We start from the raw sequence: 16553 nt of genomic DNA on the forward strand, positions 1-16553 counted from the left end.
GGGCGAAACGTCGTGATTTTTGTTGTTTTATTTTTTACCTACGTGACTTTACCGAATAGAACCAAAGAGTAACTACCGCACAGTTTGCTGGTACATTCATACCGTTAACTACCTCGCCTGGTATACAGGAGGTCGTGGGTTCAAATCCCGATGCTGACGCCTGCTGCATATTTGGTGTTTGCGCGTTCTCCCTCCCCGTGGTCCCATGGATTTTTCTACGGGTGCTCCGGTTTTTTTGTCTCCACATTCAGAATCGGCGTGTGCGTTGAGATTATTTGGTTTCCGTAAATTTCCGCACGATGAGCCACTTCGTTGAGCTATCATTTGTGATAGCCGGGTCGCTTCTGAAAAAAGAGCTGCATAGCTCATTGGGCCTTGCCTGGTAAAATGTAAATATTTTTTGCTTACTTTAATTTGTCACGTGTTGTCACATCTCATTTGCCTCTTACCATCCCATCCGTATCGTTTCCCCGCGTGTAACTTCTGCGGAGTGCGGCCCGCAGGCGACGGGCGTGCGCTTCTCGATGGACGAAGACACCACGCTGGCCGACCTGCTGCAGCTGAACCTGCACTCGTTTGAGGACGAGGTGCGCTCCATCGTGGACAAGGCGGTGAAGGAGATGGGCATGGAGAAGGTGCTGCGCGAGCTGCGCTCCACCTGGGGCCAGATGAGCTTCGGCTACGAGCCGCACCCGCGCACCGCCGTGCCGCTGCTGCGCTCCGACGAGGAGCTCATCGAGACGCTGGAGGAGAACCAGGTGGGGGTGGGGGGGTGTTCGTGCAGTCGATCGCCCTTTTGATTTTTATCGACGACTTCGCGAATCGCCTTCTCTCGCACGGTCGCCGAAGAGCGATCGTCGGGACAGTGCGGGGTAAAAACGGGATGGGCAGTACAGACGGTAAACACGGGATGGGCAGTACAGATGGTAAACACGGGACGGGCAGTACAGATGGTAAACACGGGACGGGCAGTACAGACGGTAAACACAGGACGGGCAGTACAGATGGTAAACACGGGACGGGCAGTACAGATGGTAAACACGGGACGGGCAGTACAGATGGTAAACACGGGACGGGCAGTACAGACGGTAAACACGGGACGGGCAGTACAGACGGTAAACACGGGACGGGACGGGCAGTACAGACGGTAAAAACAGGACGGGCAGTACAGACGGTAAACACGGGACGGGCAGTACAGACGGTAAACACGGGACGGGACGGGCAGTACAGACGGTAAAAACAGGACGGGCAGTACAGACGGTAAGCACAGGACGGGCAGTACAAGACGAGCTATTATACACATGACGAGAGTCAGTTATCTTTATCAATCATGATCCAGAGTCGTAACATTCAATCCAATGTTTGTTTGGCGTGGCCTTGACCGCTTCTTGCCGACTCTGGACACGGAGCCCTCCATCACCACCCGACACAGCCGTGTACAAGCAATTAACGAGCAATTATCTATCAATGAACGAGCAATTAATGAGCAATTACAGAGCAATTAACGAGTAATTAGAGAGTAATTATGGACAAATTAACGAGCAATTAGGGAGTTATTATGGAACAATTAACCAGCAATTAACTTACCACTTATTGCTGTTTCAGCCTAGGGGGAACAATCCTTACAACGAATTGTAGTGGCTAGATACGCGACAATTCACTTGGAACTGCATCAAGCATCCTCAGGAAGTGAGAATTAAAATCCGGGCTGTCCACTTTGTCTGGGTGAAGCGTGGGACAGTCGCAAGTGAAACGTCACAGCCGATTGCTAAACGGAATCAGAGTCTTTATTTATACTGCAGGAGGAATCTGATGAGCTATAAAGCTCTTTTTTCACAGATGTTCAGTCGGGGCACAGGGTCAGAAGGTTACAAGGAACAATAGAAAACACGATAGGAGTGGAAAGTGTAGGAAAGGTGAGCAAATTATGAAAAAATTAAAGATGATGTACATAAAAATAAAATTAAACATTTTTTTTATTTTTACCAGGTCAGGCTTACTGAGCTATTAACTTCTTTCTCAGAAACGGCGTGGCCACAAATGATAGCTCAACGAAGTGGCTTATCGTCGTGTTGACATTTATAGCACTCCTATCGCGTTTTTGTACCGTTGGTTGTTCTGACGTTCTTACCCACCCCTACTGGGCATGTGTGATGAAGAGTGTTATAGGTCGTCGGATTCCTGCAGTATAATAAATATTTTGATTGTGTGACGTTGATCCTAAATGTGGGGGGAGGATTTGGTTGTGAGGGCCATCCATCGAGGATTTGGTTGTGAGGGTCATCCATAAACTTAGCGCTGAGCTGAATCTGAAATAATTCGGTTTGTCGGGTGGTGGAGGGTTCATAATGACACAGATTTGGTCCGACCATTACGTGGCCTCACCCAAAAAAAAGCCAAATCAGTTACGGCTGCGAAAGCTCACGCGTCGACGTTTTGAGTTTTTTCCGCCTTATCGCCGACGTCAACTTTCCAAACGGAGAAGTGTCGAGTTTCTCAAAGCTCAGGAAGCCACCGCTCGGACCGATACGAAGGCCGCGGCGCGACCGCCCACCCGCCTCCTCCTCCGCCGCCTGCCGCCGCCGTTCCTTGCTGGCCCCGCAGGTGCAGCTGCAGAACCTGATGACATCCAAGTATGTGGCGTTCTTCCTGGAGGAGGTGTCGAGCTGGCAGCGGCGCCTCTCCACGGCAGACTCGGTCATCTCCATCTGGCTGGAGGTGCAGCGCACGTGGTCCCACCTGGAGAGCATCTTCATCGGCTCCGAGGACATCCGCTCGCAGCTGCCCGAGGTGTGCGTGGTGGGGTTTGGTGGCGTCTGTAGGGAACTCGCCCGCGTGTGCGTCTGTCCCTCTGTGTGTCTGTGTGTCAGTGTGTCAGTGTGTCTGTGTGTCTGTGTGTCAGTGTGTCTGTGTGTCAGTGTGTCAGTGTGTCTATGTGTCAGTGTGTCTGTGTGTCGGTGTGTCTGTGTGTCAGTGTGTCAGTGTGTCTGTGTGTCAGTGTGTCTGTGTGTCTGTGTGTCTGTGTGTCTGTGTGTCAGTGTGTCAGTGTGTCTGTGTGTCAGTGTGTCTGTGTGTCGGTGTGTCGGTGTGTCTGTGTGTCAGTGTGTCAGTGTGTCTGTGTGTCAGTGTGTCTGTGTGTCTGTGTGTCTGTGTGTCAGTGTGTCTGTGTGTCTGTGTTTCAGTGTGTCAGTGTGTCGGTGTGTCTGTCCCTCTGTGTGTCTGTGTGTCAGTGTGTCTGTGTGTCTGTGTGTCAGTGTGTCTGTGTGTCAGTGTGTCTGTGTGTCAGTGTGTCGGTGTCTGTCCCTCTGTGTGTTTGTGTGTCAGTGTGTCTGTGTGTCAGTGTGTCTGTGCCTCTGTGTGTCTGTGTGTCAGTGTGTCTGTATGTCAGTGTGTCTGTGTGTCTGTGTTTCAGTGTGTCTGTGTGTCTGTGTGTCAGTGTGTCGGTGTCTGTCCCTCTGTGTGTCTGTGTGTCAGTGTGTCTGTGTCAGTGTGTCTGTGTGTCTGTGTTTCAGTGTGTCTGTGTGTCTGTGTGTCAGTGTGTCGGTGTCTGTCCCTCTGTGTGTCTGTGTGTCAGTGTGTCTGTGTCAGTGTGTCTGTGTGTCTGTGTTTCAGTGTGTCTGTGTTTCAGTGTGTCTGTGTGTCTGTGTGTCTGTGTGTCAGTGTTTCTTAGTGTCTGTGTGTCAGTGTGTCTTAGTGTCTGTGTGTCAGTGTGTCTTAGTGTCTGTGTGTCAGTGTGTCTGTGTGTCAGTGTGTCTGTGTTTCAGTGTGTCTGTGTGTCTGTGTGTCAGTGTGTCTTTGTGTGATGGGGAGCGGTAGTGTAGCGATTAGCCCTATGCTGCGCTACGAACCTGGCGACCCGAGTTCGATTCCCACTCACGGCCAACACCAGTGACGAATATCTGAACCGGTCCTGGGCCTCCCTAGGTCGACTCAGTCTCAAATGAGTACCTGGTGCGACGTGTAAACATCGCCACTAGGTGAGACAAAGGCGGCCGGGCGTAGTGCTAACAGCACTTGCCCCAATGCGGGAGTTCAGAGCAGTCCCGGCTCCGGCTCCGGCTCCTCGTCTGTGGATCGCTGTGAATTCGTGCGACGCGGTTCCACTCAACCGAATCTCTCTCCGGCCCCCGATCGCAGGACAGCAAGCGCTTTGAGGGGATCGACGCGGACTTCCGTGAGCGGGCTTACGACACAGAGAAGACCCCCAACGTGGTGGAAGCCACCAACAAGCCGGGGCTGTATGAACAACTGGAGGACATTCAGGGCAGGTGCGTGCGTGCGTGTGTGTGATTGTGGAGGTGGTGTAGCGGTCAGCGCGTTGCGTTACGAACCCTGGCGACCCGAGTTCGATTCTCGCTCACTGGCAACACCATTGACGACCGGTCCTGGTGCGGTGTGTCATAAACATTGCCACTGGGGGGACAAAGGCGGTCGGGCGTGGTGCTGGTCACCCGCCCCCTCGTGTACTGGGCCGGCCTTTATAGGTGCTCGCGCACAGCACTTGTCCCAAGAGTCTGTTAAGGCTATACGGGGGATCTTTGCTTTTTGTGATGGTACATTTCACAATACTGAAGTTGCCGATTGTTCGGCACGTATTGAGGCGTGTATTGAAATTGCTTCACACGTTTACGATGCATTTGCTGAATTGTGTGTGTCTGTGAATGTGTATGTACGTATGTTGAATTTCCTTCGCACTGTACGTAGCCAACTGTGCTAATCGGAGGTGCATTGCTGAGTCTATGGGCAGTGTTAGTGTATGGGTAGTGTTAGTCTATGGGCAGTGTTGGTCTATTGGCTGTACGTATGTTAAACTTCTTTCGCACCGTACATAGCCAACCGTGCTAATCGGAGGTGCAGTGTTGAGTCTATGGGCAGTCTTCGTCTATGGGCAGTGTTAGTGTATGGGCAGTGTTGGCCTATGGGCTGTACATATGTTAAACTTCTTTCCCATCGCATGTAGCCAACCGTGCTAAACGATAATTTACAATGAACGCGAATGATGTACATGTATAGCCCTCAGAGAATCCACGTTGTGGACAAACACCAAAGAGACGAACAGCACAGACAACACAGCAAAAACGAGGCAGACGATACAACCTTATTCACTAGTCTAAACAATAATCGGTTATTTAAGCCAATAATTTAAAAAAAAATTCAAAACGTACGGTCTGTTGTCCTATAGCGCTGCGTGGATATAATGCGATTAATTTATTGGGGAACACTTTGTGTTTTTTATAACGCGGATGCGAATTGGATTTCACGCAAACAAGAGAACGAAACTACGTCGCTGCGCACGTAGGAATAAGTGGTCGTAACGGCTGCCTCGGCTTAGCATCATCGCGCAAGGCATTGGGATGTTGCTGGATGCTTCTAGATGCTACCCACACGTCCTCATTCTTTGTTCGGCCTGAGTACGCATCTCTCACGTTATCGCCGACTGTGCATTACCCCTACATTGTATATTATCCGTTACAGTGCGATTTTTCCACGACGCGGTGTTCTTCAGGAGCACAACCACTACCGCCGCTTTATAGGGGAACAGAACGTAACTTTGTCGCTGGGCCAGGCCCCGCAGCATCGTCGTTGGCTGCAGCGGCGTCACCCTCGGACCGCCGACGCTCAGCTCGGTTGGCGGGGGCGCGGCCTTTGACGTCGTCGTCCGTCCTCGCACCACGGCCACGGTCCGATCGCGAGGCTGACTTTTCGACGACGAATCGAGCGCGCTCGATCGTTTCGTTTGCCGTGGCTTTGACCGCAGGCTGGCGCTGTGCGAGAAGGCCCTGGCCGAGTACCTGGACACCAAGCGCCTCGCCTTTCCTCGCTTCTACTTCATCTCGTCGGCCGACCTCTTGGACATTCTCTCCAACGGCACCAACCCTCAGCTGGTGGGAGAACTTAGCAGACCTCTGTAGCCACTCCACGTATAAAATGCTAATAATAAATAAAATGCGATTTTAGTCCACCGTGCCGATATTGTTCAGCGGCGTTTGTTGAACGCAAGCAAACTCTGCGCCGGTTTTCAGGCCTCTGGGTCTCATCAGCAGGGCGAGGCTTGTTGAACGAACGCCGCTGCTTTACCAGATGTTGTTGGCAAGAGGCAATTTCGCCTGGAAGTTAGTTTGTCTCTACGCGAGTCAGTCTGTAGGTCACTGGAGTAGATTTAAAGTTCGTAAGGCCGACCGGCTGGAACCAGGGGCCTATGGTGTTGATGATTAATTTTGTACGACTTGTGACCTTGGCTAAAATGGTCCAACGGTGGCACGTTCACGGCTTGAGGTTCACGATTCGAATCCGGCAGGCCGCCCTGGTTATTGCTGCGGCGTGTGTATTAACCATGCGATACGCTCTGTCTGCTTCCCAGTGGACGTTAAATACCCCCCGGGATGTCCATTCGATAAAGAGCCAGGCCATATTCTGTGCCGGCCGTCACGCTCCAAATTTGAATAATATAATCACTCAAGTGGAATGACACCCAGCATCAACATTTCCCCGTACGGGTCCCCTTGACTTACAAATGAGTTCGGTTCCAGAGGTCTGTTCGTAACGCGATTTGTTTGTAAGTCCAACTTTACTCCCTTCGATTCGAAACATATTGTACGGCATGTACACTAAACACGGAGGAATGGCTTTAAAAGTTGTATAATCTCCTGTAGATGTCGACGCCACTGGTTCTTCATGTTCTGCAGTTTTTGAAACCACCACCGCCATATATTGTGAGGCGGTTGAACATACGACTCTCGGTCCGAACAGGCAACTGGACTTAGAGGACAGGTTTGTTTCTCTGAAAGTTCGTACGTCGAATATTCGTAAGTAGAGGGAGTCCCTGCGCTATGAAACCACCGCAGGACTGTATCTGTGAAAAAACCCCGGCACCTACCTTCGTGCCGATGGCGCCGGGCTTACGGGAACGAAAAGCGGGCAAATTCCAAAAGTTGCTTGGATCTATTGTCAATTGCGATCAACCCCGCGCGCACGCGTGCACCCACCGCCGCAGGTCCAGCGTCACCTGTCGAAGCTCTTTGACAACATGGCCAAGATGGAGTTTGAGAAGGGCCCAGGTGACGCCGAGACGAAGACCGGGCTCGGGATGTACAGCAAGGAGGGAGAGTACGTGGCCTTCAACGCGCCGTGCGACTGCAGCGGCCCGGTACGACACGCTCGCGCCTCACAGCGACAAGGGGCCTGGGTTCGATTCCCGGCTCGGCTGCCTTTCTGTTTTGTAGTTTGTTTGTTCTCCCCCTGCTCCACGTGGGTTTCCTCCGGCTTCTCCTATAGCTAAAATAAAAACCGCACAATTTAATTGTATGTGTCTACGTTGAACTTAGCCAACCTTGCTATTCCGAGTGTGCGGGTGAAAGACAACAAACTTAACACAAAAAGGCATTTTAAAGGAATTAGTTTTCAATCTAGATGATTTAAAAATGCACTTCCCCCTTGGCTTCCTAATATCGGAAGGAAGGGCGTTCCAGATGGCTGCAGAAGCGCCTCTCAGCGATCGTCTTTGTATGAATGTTGAACTTCTTTCGCACTGCACATAGCCAACTGCTAATCGGAGGTGCGGGGGATAGACAAATTACTAAACACAAAAAGCAGTTCTAAAGAAATGAGTTTTCATACTGGTGTTTGTTAAATATCCAAATGTAGGACCAGTATCTGCAAACGACCCGATTGGGATCAAACCGAGCAACATCATCGTTCCCTCCTGAGGCTTTCCTGGCTAAGCTAGCCTATTCATCTATTAAGCAGGCCTATTCAGCTAAGCAGGCCTATTCAGCTAAGCAGGCCTATTCAGCTAAGCAGGCCTATGCAGCTAAGCAGGCCTATTCAGGCAAGCAGGCATATTCAGGCAAGCAGGCCTATTCAGCTAAGCAGGCCTATTAAGATAGTGCCGTGGGACTCTCTTCTTGCAGGTGGAGGTCTGGCTGAACAGGCTGCTGGACAGCATGAGAGCCACGGTGCGACTCGAGATGATGGAGGCAGTGGTGGCTTACGAGGAGAAACCACGAGAACAGTGGCTCTTCGACTATCCGGCCCAGGTGAGACGCAGTGACTTTCTTCTGATCCAGGTGAGAAACAGTGACTTTCTTCTGATCCAGGTGAGATGCAGTCACTTCATTCTGATCAGGGTGAGATGCAGTCACTTCATTCTGATCCAGGTGAGACGCAGTGACTTTCTTCTGATCCAGGTGAGACGTCGTGAATTCATTCTGATCCAGGTGAGACGCAGTGACTTTCTTCTGATCCAGGTGAGAAACAGTGACTTTCTTCTGATCCAGGTGAGATGCAGTCACTTCATTCTGATCAGGGTGAGATGCAGTCACTTCATTCTGATCCAGGTGAGACGCAGTGACTTTCTTCTGATCTAGGTGAGACGCAGTGACTTCTGATGCGGGTGAGACGCGTTGGTTCCGACGCGTTGGTTCTGCCCGCGCGTTTGTCTCCGCTGGGCAGGTGGCCCTCACGTGCACGCAGATCTGGTGGACGACGGAGGTGGGCATCTCGTTTGCCCGCCTGGAGGAGGGCTACGAGGGCGCGCTCAAGGAGTACTTCAAGAAGCAGGTGGCGCAGCTCAACACTCTCATCTCCATGCTCATCGGGCAGCTGACGCCCGGCGACCGCCAGAAGATCATGACCATCTGCACCATCGATGTGCACGCGCGTGACGTCGTCACCAAGATGATCGCGCAGAAGGTCGGGGATGCCTTCCTCCTCCTCCCTCCTCCTCCCTCCTCCTCCCTCCTCCTCCTCCCCCCTCCTCCTCCCTCCCTCCCTCCCTCCCTCCCTCCTCCTCCTCCCTCCTCCTCCTCCTCCCCCCTCCTCCTCCCTCCCTCCCTCCCTCCCTCCTCCTCCTCCCTCCTCCTCCTCCCCCCTCCTCCTCCTCCCTCCCTCCCTCCCTCCTCCTTCCTCCTCCCTCCTCCTCCCTCCTCCTCCTCCCCCCTCCTCCTCCCTCCCTCCCTCCTCCTCCTCCCTCCTCCTCCCTCCTCCCCCTCCCTCCCCCCCTTCCTCCTACTTCCCCTCCTCCCTCCTCCTTTCTCCCCCTTCCTCCCTCTCATCCCTCCTCCCCCTTCTCCCCCCCCCCTTCCTCTGCTTCCTCCTCTTTTTCCTTTATTTCTTCCTCCTCCTCCCCCTCCCCTTTCCTCCCCCTCCCCCTTCCTCCCCCTCACCCTTCCTCCTCCCCCTCCTCCCCCCTTCCTTTTCTTCCTCCTCTTCTTCTTTTTCTTCTTCCTTCTCTTCTTCTTCCTCTTCCTCCTCCTCTTCATCTTCTTCTGCCCCCCCCCTCCCTCCCTTGTTGCCCAAGCTCTGATGTTTTGCAGACCCCGTGAGTGTTTGTGTAAACCCACTTGCTGTTCTGCCATTGTACCCTGACCATAAGCCAGGGTATGGCCACTTTGATGCCCATGATCACAAGTTTGATCCTCTGCAGCCGCTATGTAAGGAGAGGAATACATTCTTGATTAATTAAAGCTGAACGTTTTAAGCGATTGCGTTTATAATTTTTTATGCTAATTCCATGTGTGTGTGTGTGTGTGGCGTGTGGAGCGGTGGTGCGGAGGTTAGCGCGCTGCGCTATGAACCCGGCGACCCGAGTTCGATTCCCGCTCACGGCCAACACCAGTGACATTTATCTTAATCGGTCTTGGGCCTCCTCTAGGTCGACTGAGCCTCAAATGAGTGTCTGGTGCAGTGTGTGTAAACATCACCACTGGGGAGACAAAGGCGGCCGGGCGTGGTGCTGGCAACCCAACCCCCCCTTCGTGTGCCGTGCCGGCCTTTCATAGGTGCTCGCTAACAGCAGTTGTTACAGGCTACGCCGTGGCGGTGGGGGGGGTGGTCTTTGTGCGGTGTACGCAGGTGGAGAACTCGCAGGCGTTCGTGTGGCTGTCCCAGCTGCGTCACCGCTGGGACGACGAGAGGAAGCACTGCTTCGCCAACATCTGCGACGCGCAGTTCCTCTACTCCTACGAGTACCTGGGCAACACGCCGCGCCTAGTCATCACACCGCTCACCGACCGGTACGACTCGCCAGCGTCTAGTCATCACACCACTCACCGACCGGTACGACTCACCAGCGTCTAGTCATCACACCACTCACCGACCGGTACGACTCACCAGTGTCTAGTCATCACACCGCTCACTATGCAGTATGACTCGCCAGCGTCTAGTCATCACACCGCTCACCGACCGGTACGACTCGCCAGCGTCTAGACATCACACCGCTCACCGACCGGTACGACTCGCCAGCGTCTAGTCATCACACCGCTCACCATGCAGTATGACTCGCCAGCGTCTAGACATCACACCGCTCACCATGCGGTATGACTCGCCAGCGTCTAGACATCACACCGCTCACCATGCGGTATGACTCGCCAGCGTCTAGACATCACACCGCTCACCATGCGGTATGACTCACCAGCGTCTAGCCATCACACCGCTCACCATGCGGTATGACTCACCACTGTCTAGACATCACACCGCTCACCATGCGGTATGACTCGCCAGCGTCTAGCCATTACACCGCTCACCATGCGGTATGACTCACCAGTGTCTAGTCATCACACCGCTCACCATGCGGTATGACTCACCAGTGTCTAGCCATCACACCACTCACCATGCAGTATGACTCACCACTGTCTAGACATCACACCGCTCACCATGCAGTATGACTCACCACTGTCTAGACATCACACCGCTCACCATGCGGTATGACTCACCAGTGTCTAGCTATCACACCGCTCACCATGCAGTATGACTCACCACTGTCTAGACATCACACCGCTCGCCGACCCGTACGACTCGCCAGCACAAAAAAAAATACATTCAATGTTACCGGCGTTTGAAATAATACCTGCAAATGACTTGAAAAATCTTGGCAGGACCCACCTGACAAACGAGTCTTGAGACTCGGTGAGGTTTTCACCCGAGTCAACAAGCGTCGCCCTTTTGCCTCTGCGTGTGACCTCCATCCCCTCCCCCACCTCGCTGCCAAAGGTGCTACATCACGCTGACCCAGTCGCTACACTTGACCATGAGCGGAGCGCCAGCGGGGCCGGCCGGCACCGGCAAGACCGAGACCACCAAGGACCTGGGCCGGGCCCTGGGAATCATGGTCTACGTGTTCAACTGCTCCGAGCAGATGGACTACAAGGCGAGTGCACGCCCTCCCCCACCCCGCTTAACTTCCCGTCCCACCGTGCGTCTGATTTTTCGTCATGCTAAAGTCGACGAAGGGGTCACGCTGCTCGAAGAAAGAAGCTGGGGGGGGGGGTGGGGGGGAGTGGGGCGCCCCTTTTTGGTGTCTGGGATGAGCTTGGGGCCAGTGACGCGGCCAAGCGATAGCGTCCTTGCCGCCCGTCGTAAGGGGTTCTCGATTCAATCTTGGCGGCCGCCCTGGTTGTTATTATTATTATTGCTACTGTGGGTATTAACAACAAGGGGGTTGCGCTGTCTGTCTTAAACTTTTTACGACGATTTTTATTTTTCCAGGTAAGGCCCCACTGGGCTATGTAGCTCTTTTTCAGAAGCGACCTGGCCATCACAGATGATTGCTCAACGAAGTGGCTTATCGTTGTGTGGGAAATTATGGCAGCCATATACTCCAAACGCGTGATGTTGATTCTGAATGTGGAGGGAAAAAACCGGAGGACCTGGAGAAAAATCCACGTGACCACAGGGAGAGAAAGACATGCAAACACCAAATATACAGGGGTCAGGGTCAGGATCGAACTCACGCCCTCCTGGATACCAGGCGAGGTAGTTAGCATATTTGAGACACCGTGGCGCCCAGGTGGATGTCAAAGATCTCGTGAGGTCCACGTGTGCCGGCATCGCGGCACAAATTGCTCAAACCTACTCGCAGGTTCACTATTTTTCAAAAGCAGCGTGGCAACATCGCACGCTCCACTACCGGCCGACTCATGCCCACGTGCAGCCAGCTGCTGCGTTCACCTTGCGCCGCGTAGGGACAGCTGCCACCGGGCGTTTCCCCCTTGGCTAGGCTGCAGCGGGGCGTTGGAACGGTTGAGACGCGGTGGCAAGATTCTAACTACCTCGCCCGCTGTACAGGAGGTCGTGGGTTCGATCCTGACCCTGACGCCTGCTGCTGTATATTTGGAGTTTGCGTCTCTCTCCGTGGTGAGATGTTAACTACCTCGCCTGGTGTACAGGAGGTCGTGGGTTCGATCCCCACCCCTGACGCCTGCTGCTGCTGTATATTTGGAGTTTGCGTGTTATCCCCGTGGTCGCGTGGATTTTCCTCCGGCTCCTCTGGTTTTTCCCTCCACATTTAGAAACAACGTCACGCGTTCGGAATATTTCGCTGTTGCTGTAAATTTCTACGCGGTGATCGTGATGATGAGCCACTTTGTTGAGCGATCCTTTGCGATCGCCAGGTCACTTCTGCAAAAGAACTGTACAGCTCAGTGGGGCCTTACCTGGTTAAATAAAAAAATAGTTTAAAATAGTTTCATAGATGAGACGAGGAATCAAATGCAAATCCATTTTGATTCCTCGAATGTGTGTTTGTTGTCGTTGTCGTCGTTATTGTTGTTGTCGTCGTCATTGCCGGCATCGTTGTTTTCACTGACGTCGTTGTTGTTGTCGTTCGCGACAATTCCTTGCCCCGCGTGTTCCGCGTGCAGTCGTGTGGGAGCATTTACAAGGGGCTGGCTCAGACGGGAGCGTGGGGGTGCTTTGACGAGTTCAACCGCATCTCGGTGGAGGTGCTCTCTGTGGTGGCCGTGCAGGTGAGTGCTCCGGGTTCACGAACTCACTCTCTAACTAACTCACTAACTAACCATCATGCAAACTGCGGTCATCCTCGTAGCAGCGGCGGCGGCTTTCAGTCACCGCATCGCGCGCGCTTTGAGATGCGCTTCTGCGGCCGTCTGGAACGCTCTTCTTCCTTCTGATATCAGCAAGTCAAATGGGAGATACGCAACTTTTAAATCGTCATCTGGAGTGACAAACTCGTTTGTTTAGAACTGCTTTTTGTGTTTAGTTTGTTGTCCTTTCCCCAAACCTCTGATTAGCACGGTTGGCTACGTACAGTACGAAAGAAGTTCAACATGGGCTATTTCCTGTTTGTCCACAAATGGCAGCTCAACAAAGTGGCTTATCGCTTGGAAATGTATCGTAGCAAAATACTCTCAACGCACGTTTCTAAATGTGGAGGGACAAACCGGAGGTCCCGGGGGAAAAATCCACGCGACCACGGGGAGAGAGAGAGAACATTCAAACTCCAAATACAGTATTCCCTCATCATTCACAAACTTGCTATCCGTGATTTTGGCTATCCACGAATAGCATCTGGAACTCTATATGACTGTAATTAAAGATAGGGAGAAATAAAGTGATGGGATAAAGTGATGAGAGAGAATGTGATGAGATGAAGTGATGAGAGGAAGCTTATATATTTCTTTGTTTAAGGTGATTAATTTTGTTAATAGGATTTCCCCTTTTTTCTGGCAACAAAACAGGTGTTAAGATGTTGAAACACAAAACTGAAACCTTTTACGAGGAATCATGTCTGCGTTAACCACAATGCTTGTGGTCAGAATGCAAGTAAAAAACATACTCTGATAATAATACCTATTCTTATATTTTGGTACTGGCAAAGAAGGTCCCATGATGTAATTCATTTTGTTAGGTCAGTTTTGTTATCCGCGAAATTTGTGATTCCCGAGGGAGGGAATGTATCCCTCGCAAATAACGAGGGAATACTGTACCCAGCAGGCGTCAGGGTCGGGATCGAACGCACGACCTCCTGTACACCAGGCGAGGTGGTTAACATCTCATAGCCACCGTGGTTTCACAGCAAGAGACTCAACCCCCCCCGCCCACCGCCTGCCATGCTCACGGTCGATACGCTCACGCCGCTCTCGCTGCGGTCCATTCGCGTCTGCTGACACTGCGGGGAAGTGGCCTTGAGCACAGCCAAGTGGGGCTGGAGCACGACACGTTGATAGAACGGTCGAGGGCTGATGGTCAATATTTATAATAATAATAAAGTATTTTGATTTAAAGCTTTCGTGACTGCAGGGATTCATATTCTTGGTTCTTTCGGTAAAGTCACGTAGAAGGGAAACAATAAAATAATAAAAATATAAAACAATAAAATTCTCACGACGTTTCGACTGCAACCCAAGCAATCATCATCAGGTGTGAAAACCACAGCAAGACAATTTTTGCTGTGGTTTTCACACCTGATGATGCTTGCTTGTGTTGCAGTCGAAGAAAATTTTTGCTGTGGTTTTCACACCTGATGATGATTGCTTGTGCTGCAGTCGAAACGTCGTGAGAATTGTATTGTTTTATATTTTTATTATTGTATTGTTTCCCTTCTATGTGACTTTACCGAAAGAACCAAGAATAATAAAGTATTTTTTTAAACAATTTTTAATTTAATTTTTTACCAGGTAAAGCACACTGAGCTGGGCAGCTCTCTTTCAGAAGCGACCTGGCCATCACAAATTATAGCCCAACGAAGCGGCTTATCGCGTGGAAATTTATAGTGGCCCAATACTCCAAACGCATGACGTCGATTCTAAATGTGGGAGGAAACACCCGGAGGACCCGGAGAAAAATCCACATGACCACGGGGGGAGAGACATGCAAACTCCCAATATACAGCAGCAGGCGTCAAGGTAGGGATCGAACCCACAACCTTCTAGTATTAGAGAATGCCTCGCAGAAGTAGATATCACAGAGCTACCCTCAAGTGACACGAAGGTGCAGCCCTGCCATTGCTTGCTCACGCCAATGTTGACGGAAGGGCCCCCGTGTGAGCGAACTTCAGAGGGGGCATTGGGTCTATCCTTTCACGTTTGACGAGGCTTGTTAGAGATCGAATGCAGGGACCCACAGTTTACCCCACCACACGCAGCCCTGCCGATCGACTTAACTGTTGCCGTTATTTCGACTACTGCCAGGAGATGGTGTCCTCTGGATTGCGAGTCTAGTGCCCTGCTGAGCCGCTACACCACTGTGGCAGCTACTCGAGAATAACAGCAACAGAGTTATTGAACAAAAAAAAGATAGTTATCACAGAGTTTTCAATCTAGATTATTTAAAATTCGCAACGGCAGAGTTCAGCATAACAAAACAAAAAAATATAAATTACATTCCCTGCACAAATGTTTGTAACGAAATTGTTGGTTTTCCAATTTTCCAGATGCCTAATTTACAAGCATAGAATTGGCTAAATTTGTACCGAAGTTCAGCTCTCTAGCCCGTCTACAACATCGTTACGTTTTACAAGTCACTCTACATATGCCAGACAATCCATCACCAGTGTGGAGCCAAAGCAAAAGGGAAGAAAGACCGTCCGTCCGTTCGTTCGTTCGTTCGTTCGTTCATTTCGTGTCCATCAAAGCAACCGAGTGGGATCAGCGACGACCGTTCGTGCGCGTGCGGGGGCTCAGGTTCGCCCGCACGAGCACGACGGTCGGAGAGAAAGTAAAGTGAACTCAACAAGTGCACCCTGTCCCTTTGAGACCAGCACGAGCGGGTGCCAACTCAAGTGGCTTGCCAAGCGGGGCCTCTCCGTGCCTCCTTTGTTCGCTGTGGGGGAGCTTGGAGGAGGGCGGTTGTTGCTGCTGCTGCTGCGTAGGCAGGGCAAGTGCGAGGCAGGCTGTGGGGGGGGGGGTGGTGGGTGATGTTTGGAGAAGTGACGGAGAGCGGCAGGTCCGGGCAAGTCGAACGGCCCGGCAGCTGCCTGGTAACGGCGCTGAGGACATAGAATACATTCAGGTCTCTCGCCGAGCCGCACGGCCCTCGGGGGTGCCTGAGAAGGGCCCGCGGAAGTGGATGTAACCGAGCTACCTCTGAAAATCACGTCAAGTTGACCTCTGCAGAGGGCACAGGGACTGGTGTTTAAACACCGCTCCGGCTCCGCATATGAGAGGAATATTCTTCGCGTGACGGTCAAACTGATGTATTAATTCTCAGAGCTGGAATATAGCCAAATTAGCCAAACCAAGGTTAATGTTGTTTCGATACTGTTACTAGTGACCTGAGAGAGCCCATCACCTCGTATGTTGAACTTCTTTCGCACCGTACGTAGTCAACTGTGCTAATCGGGGATGCGGGGGAAGGACAACAACCTAAACACAGAAAGCAGTTCTGAAGGAATGAGTTTTCGATATAGATGATTTAAAAGTGCATAGCTCCAGTGGCTTCCTAATATTGGAAGGAAGAGCGTTCCAGACGGCTGCAGAAGCGCGTCTGAATGCGTGCGATGCAGTGACCTCACTACACTTGGGGGACCCACTTTAAGCAATGTTGGTTGAAACCCAGACTCGAACCCAGGTTTTTGGTGGTGCTGGTTCATTGCTCCGAGCCATGAGCCGCCCTGCCACCTCTCTCTTGAAGGCTGATGATGCCCTGTGCCCAAAACGTTCACTTGGACCTGGCTGGCAGCGACGGTGACAAGAATGACGCGATGGAAAATTACTTTCGTTGTCCCCCCCCCCCGTCCTTTTTAAGAGCAGCAATTTTTACGTCTCAGTAAGCATTCAAATAACTTTGATTGTCGTGAAAGATGATAATGCTTCTCC

The 16553-nt window shown here is 51.8% G+C and overlaps 1 protein-coding gene across 3 annotated transcripts in view; it reads left to right on the top strand.

The window, feature by feature from the left end:
• The window catches only part of DNAH9 (dynein axonemal heavy chain 9), a 98127-nt gene that overhangs the window by 27154 nt on the left and 54420 nt on the right, over positions 1-16553 (top strand). For 2 of the 3 annotated variants that reach the window (XM_032976014.2, XM_076052857.1), the window contains exons 24-33: positions 504-758; positions 2605-2790; positions 4138-4268; positions 5759-5885; positions 6995-7147; positions 7911-8036; positions 8452-8691; positions 9853-10013; positions 10990-11146; positions 12639-12743. In XM_032976014.2, the coding sequence (XP_032831905.2) occupies positions 504-758; positions 2605-2790; positions 4138-4268; positions 5759-5885; positions 6995-7147; positions 7911-8036; positions 8452-8691; positions 9853-10013; positions 10990-11146; positions 12639-12743 (1641 nt within the window). Of the gene's footprint in view, positions 1-503; positions 759-2604; positions 2791-4137; positions 4269-5758; positions 5886-6994; positions 7148-7910; positions 8037-8451; positions 8692-9852; positions 10014-10213; positions 10229-10989; positions 11147-12638; positions 12744-16553 lie in introns of those variants that run through there. The other variant, XM_032976016.2, reaches the window with a different exon arrangement.

Source organism: Petromyzon marinus, chromosome 58 (genome assembly GCF_048934315.1).
Source record: "Petromyzon marinus isolate PM22_M1 ecotype Great Lakes invasive population chromosome 58, UKy_Petmar_22M1.pri1.0, whole genome shotgun sequence".
Lineage (NCBI taxonomy): Eukaryota > Metazoa > Chordata > Hyperoartia > Petromyzontiformes > Petromyzontidae > Petromyzon > Petromyzon marinus.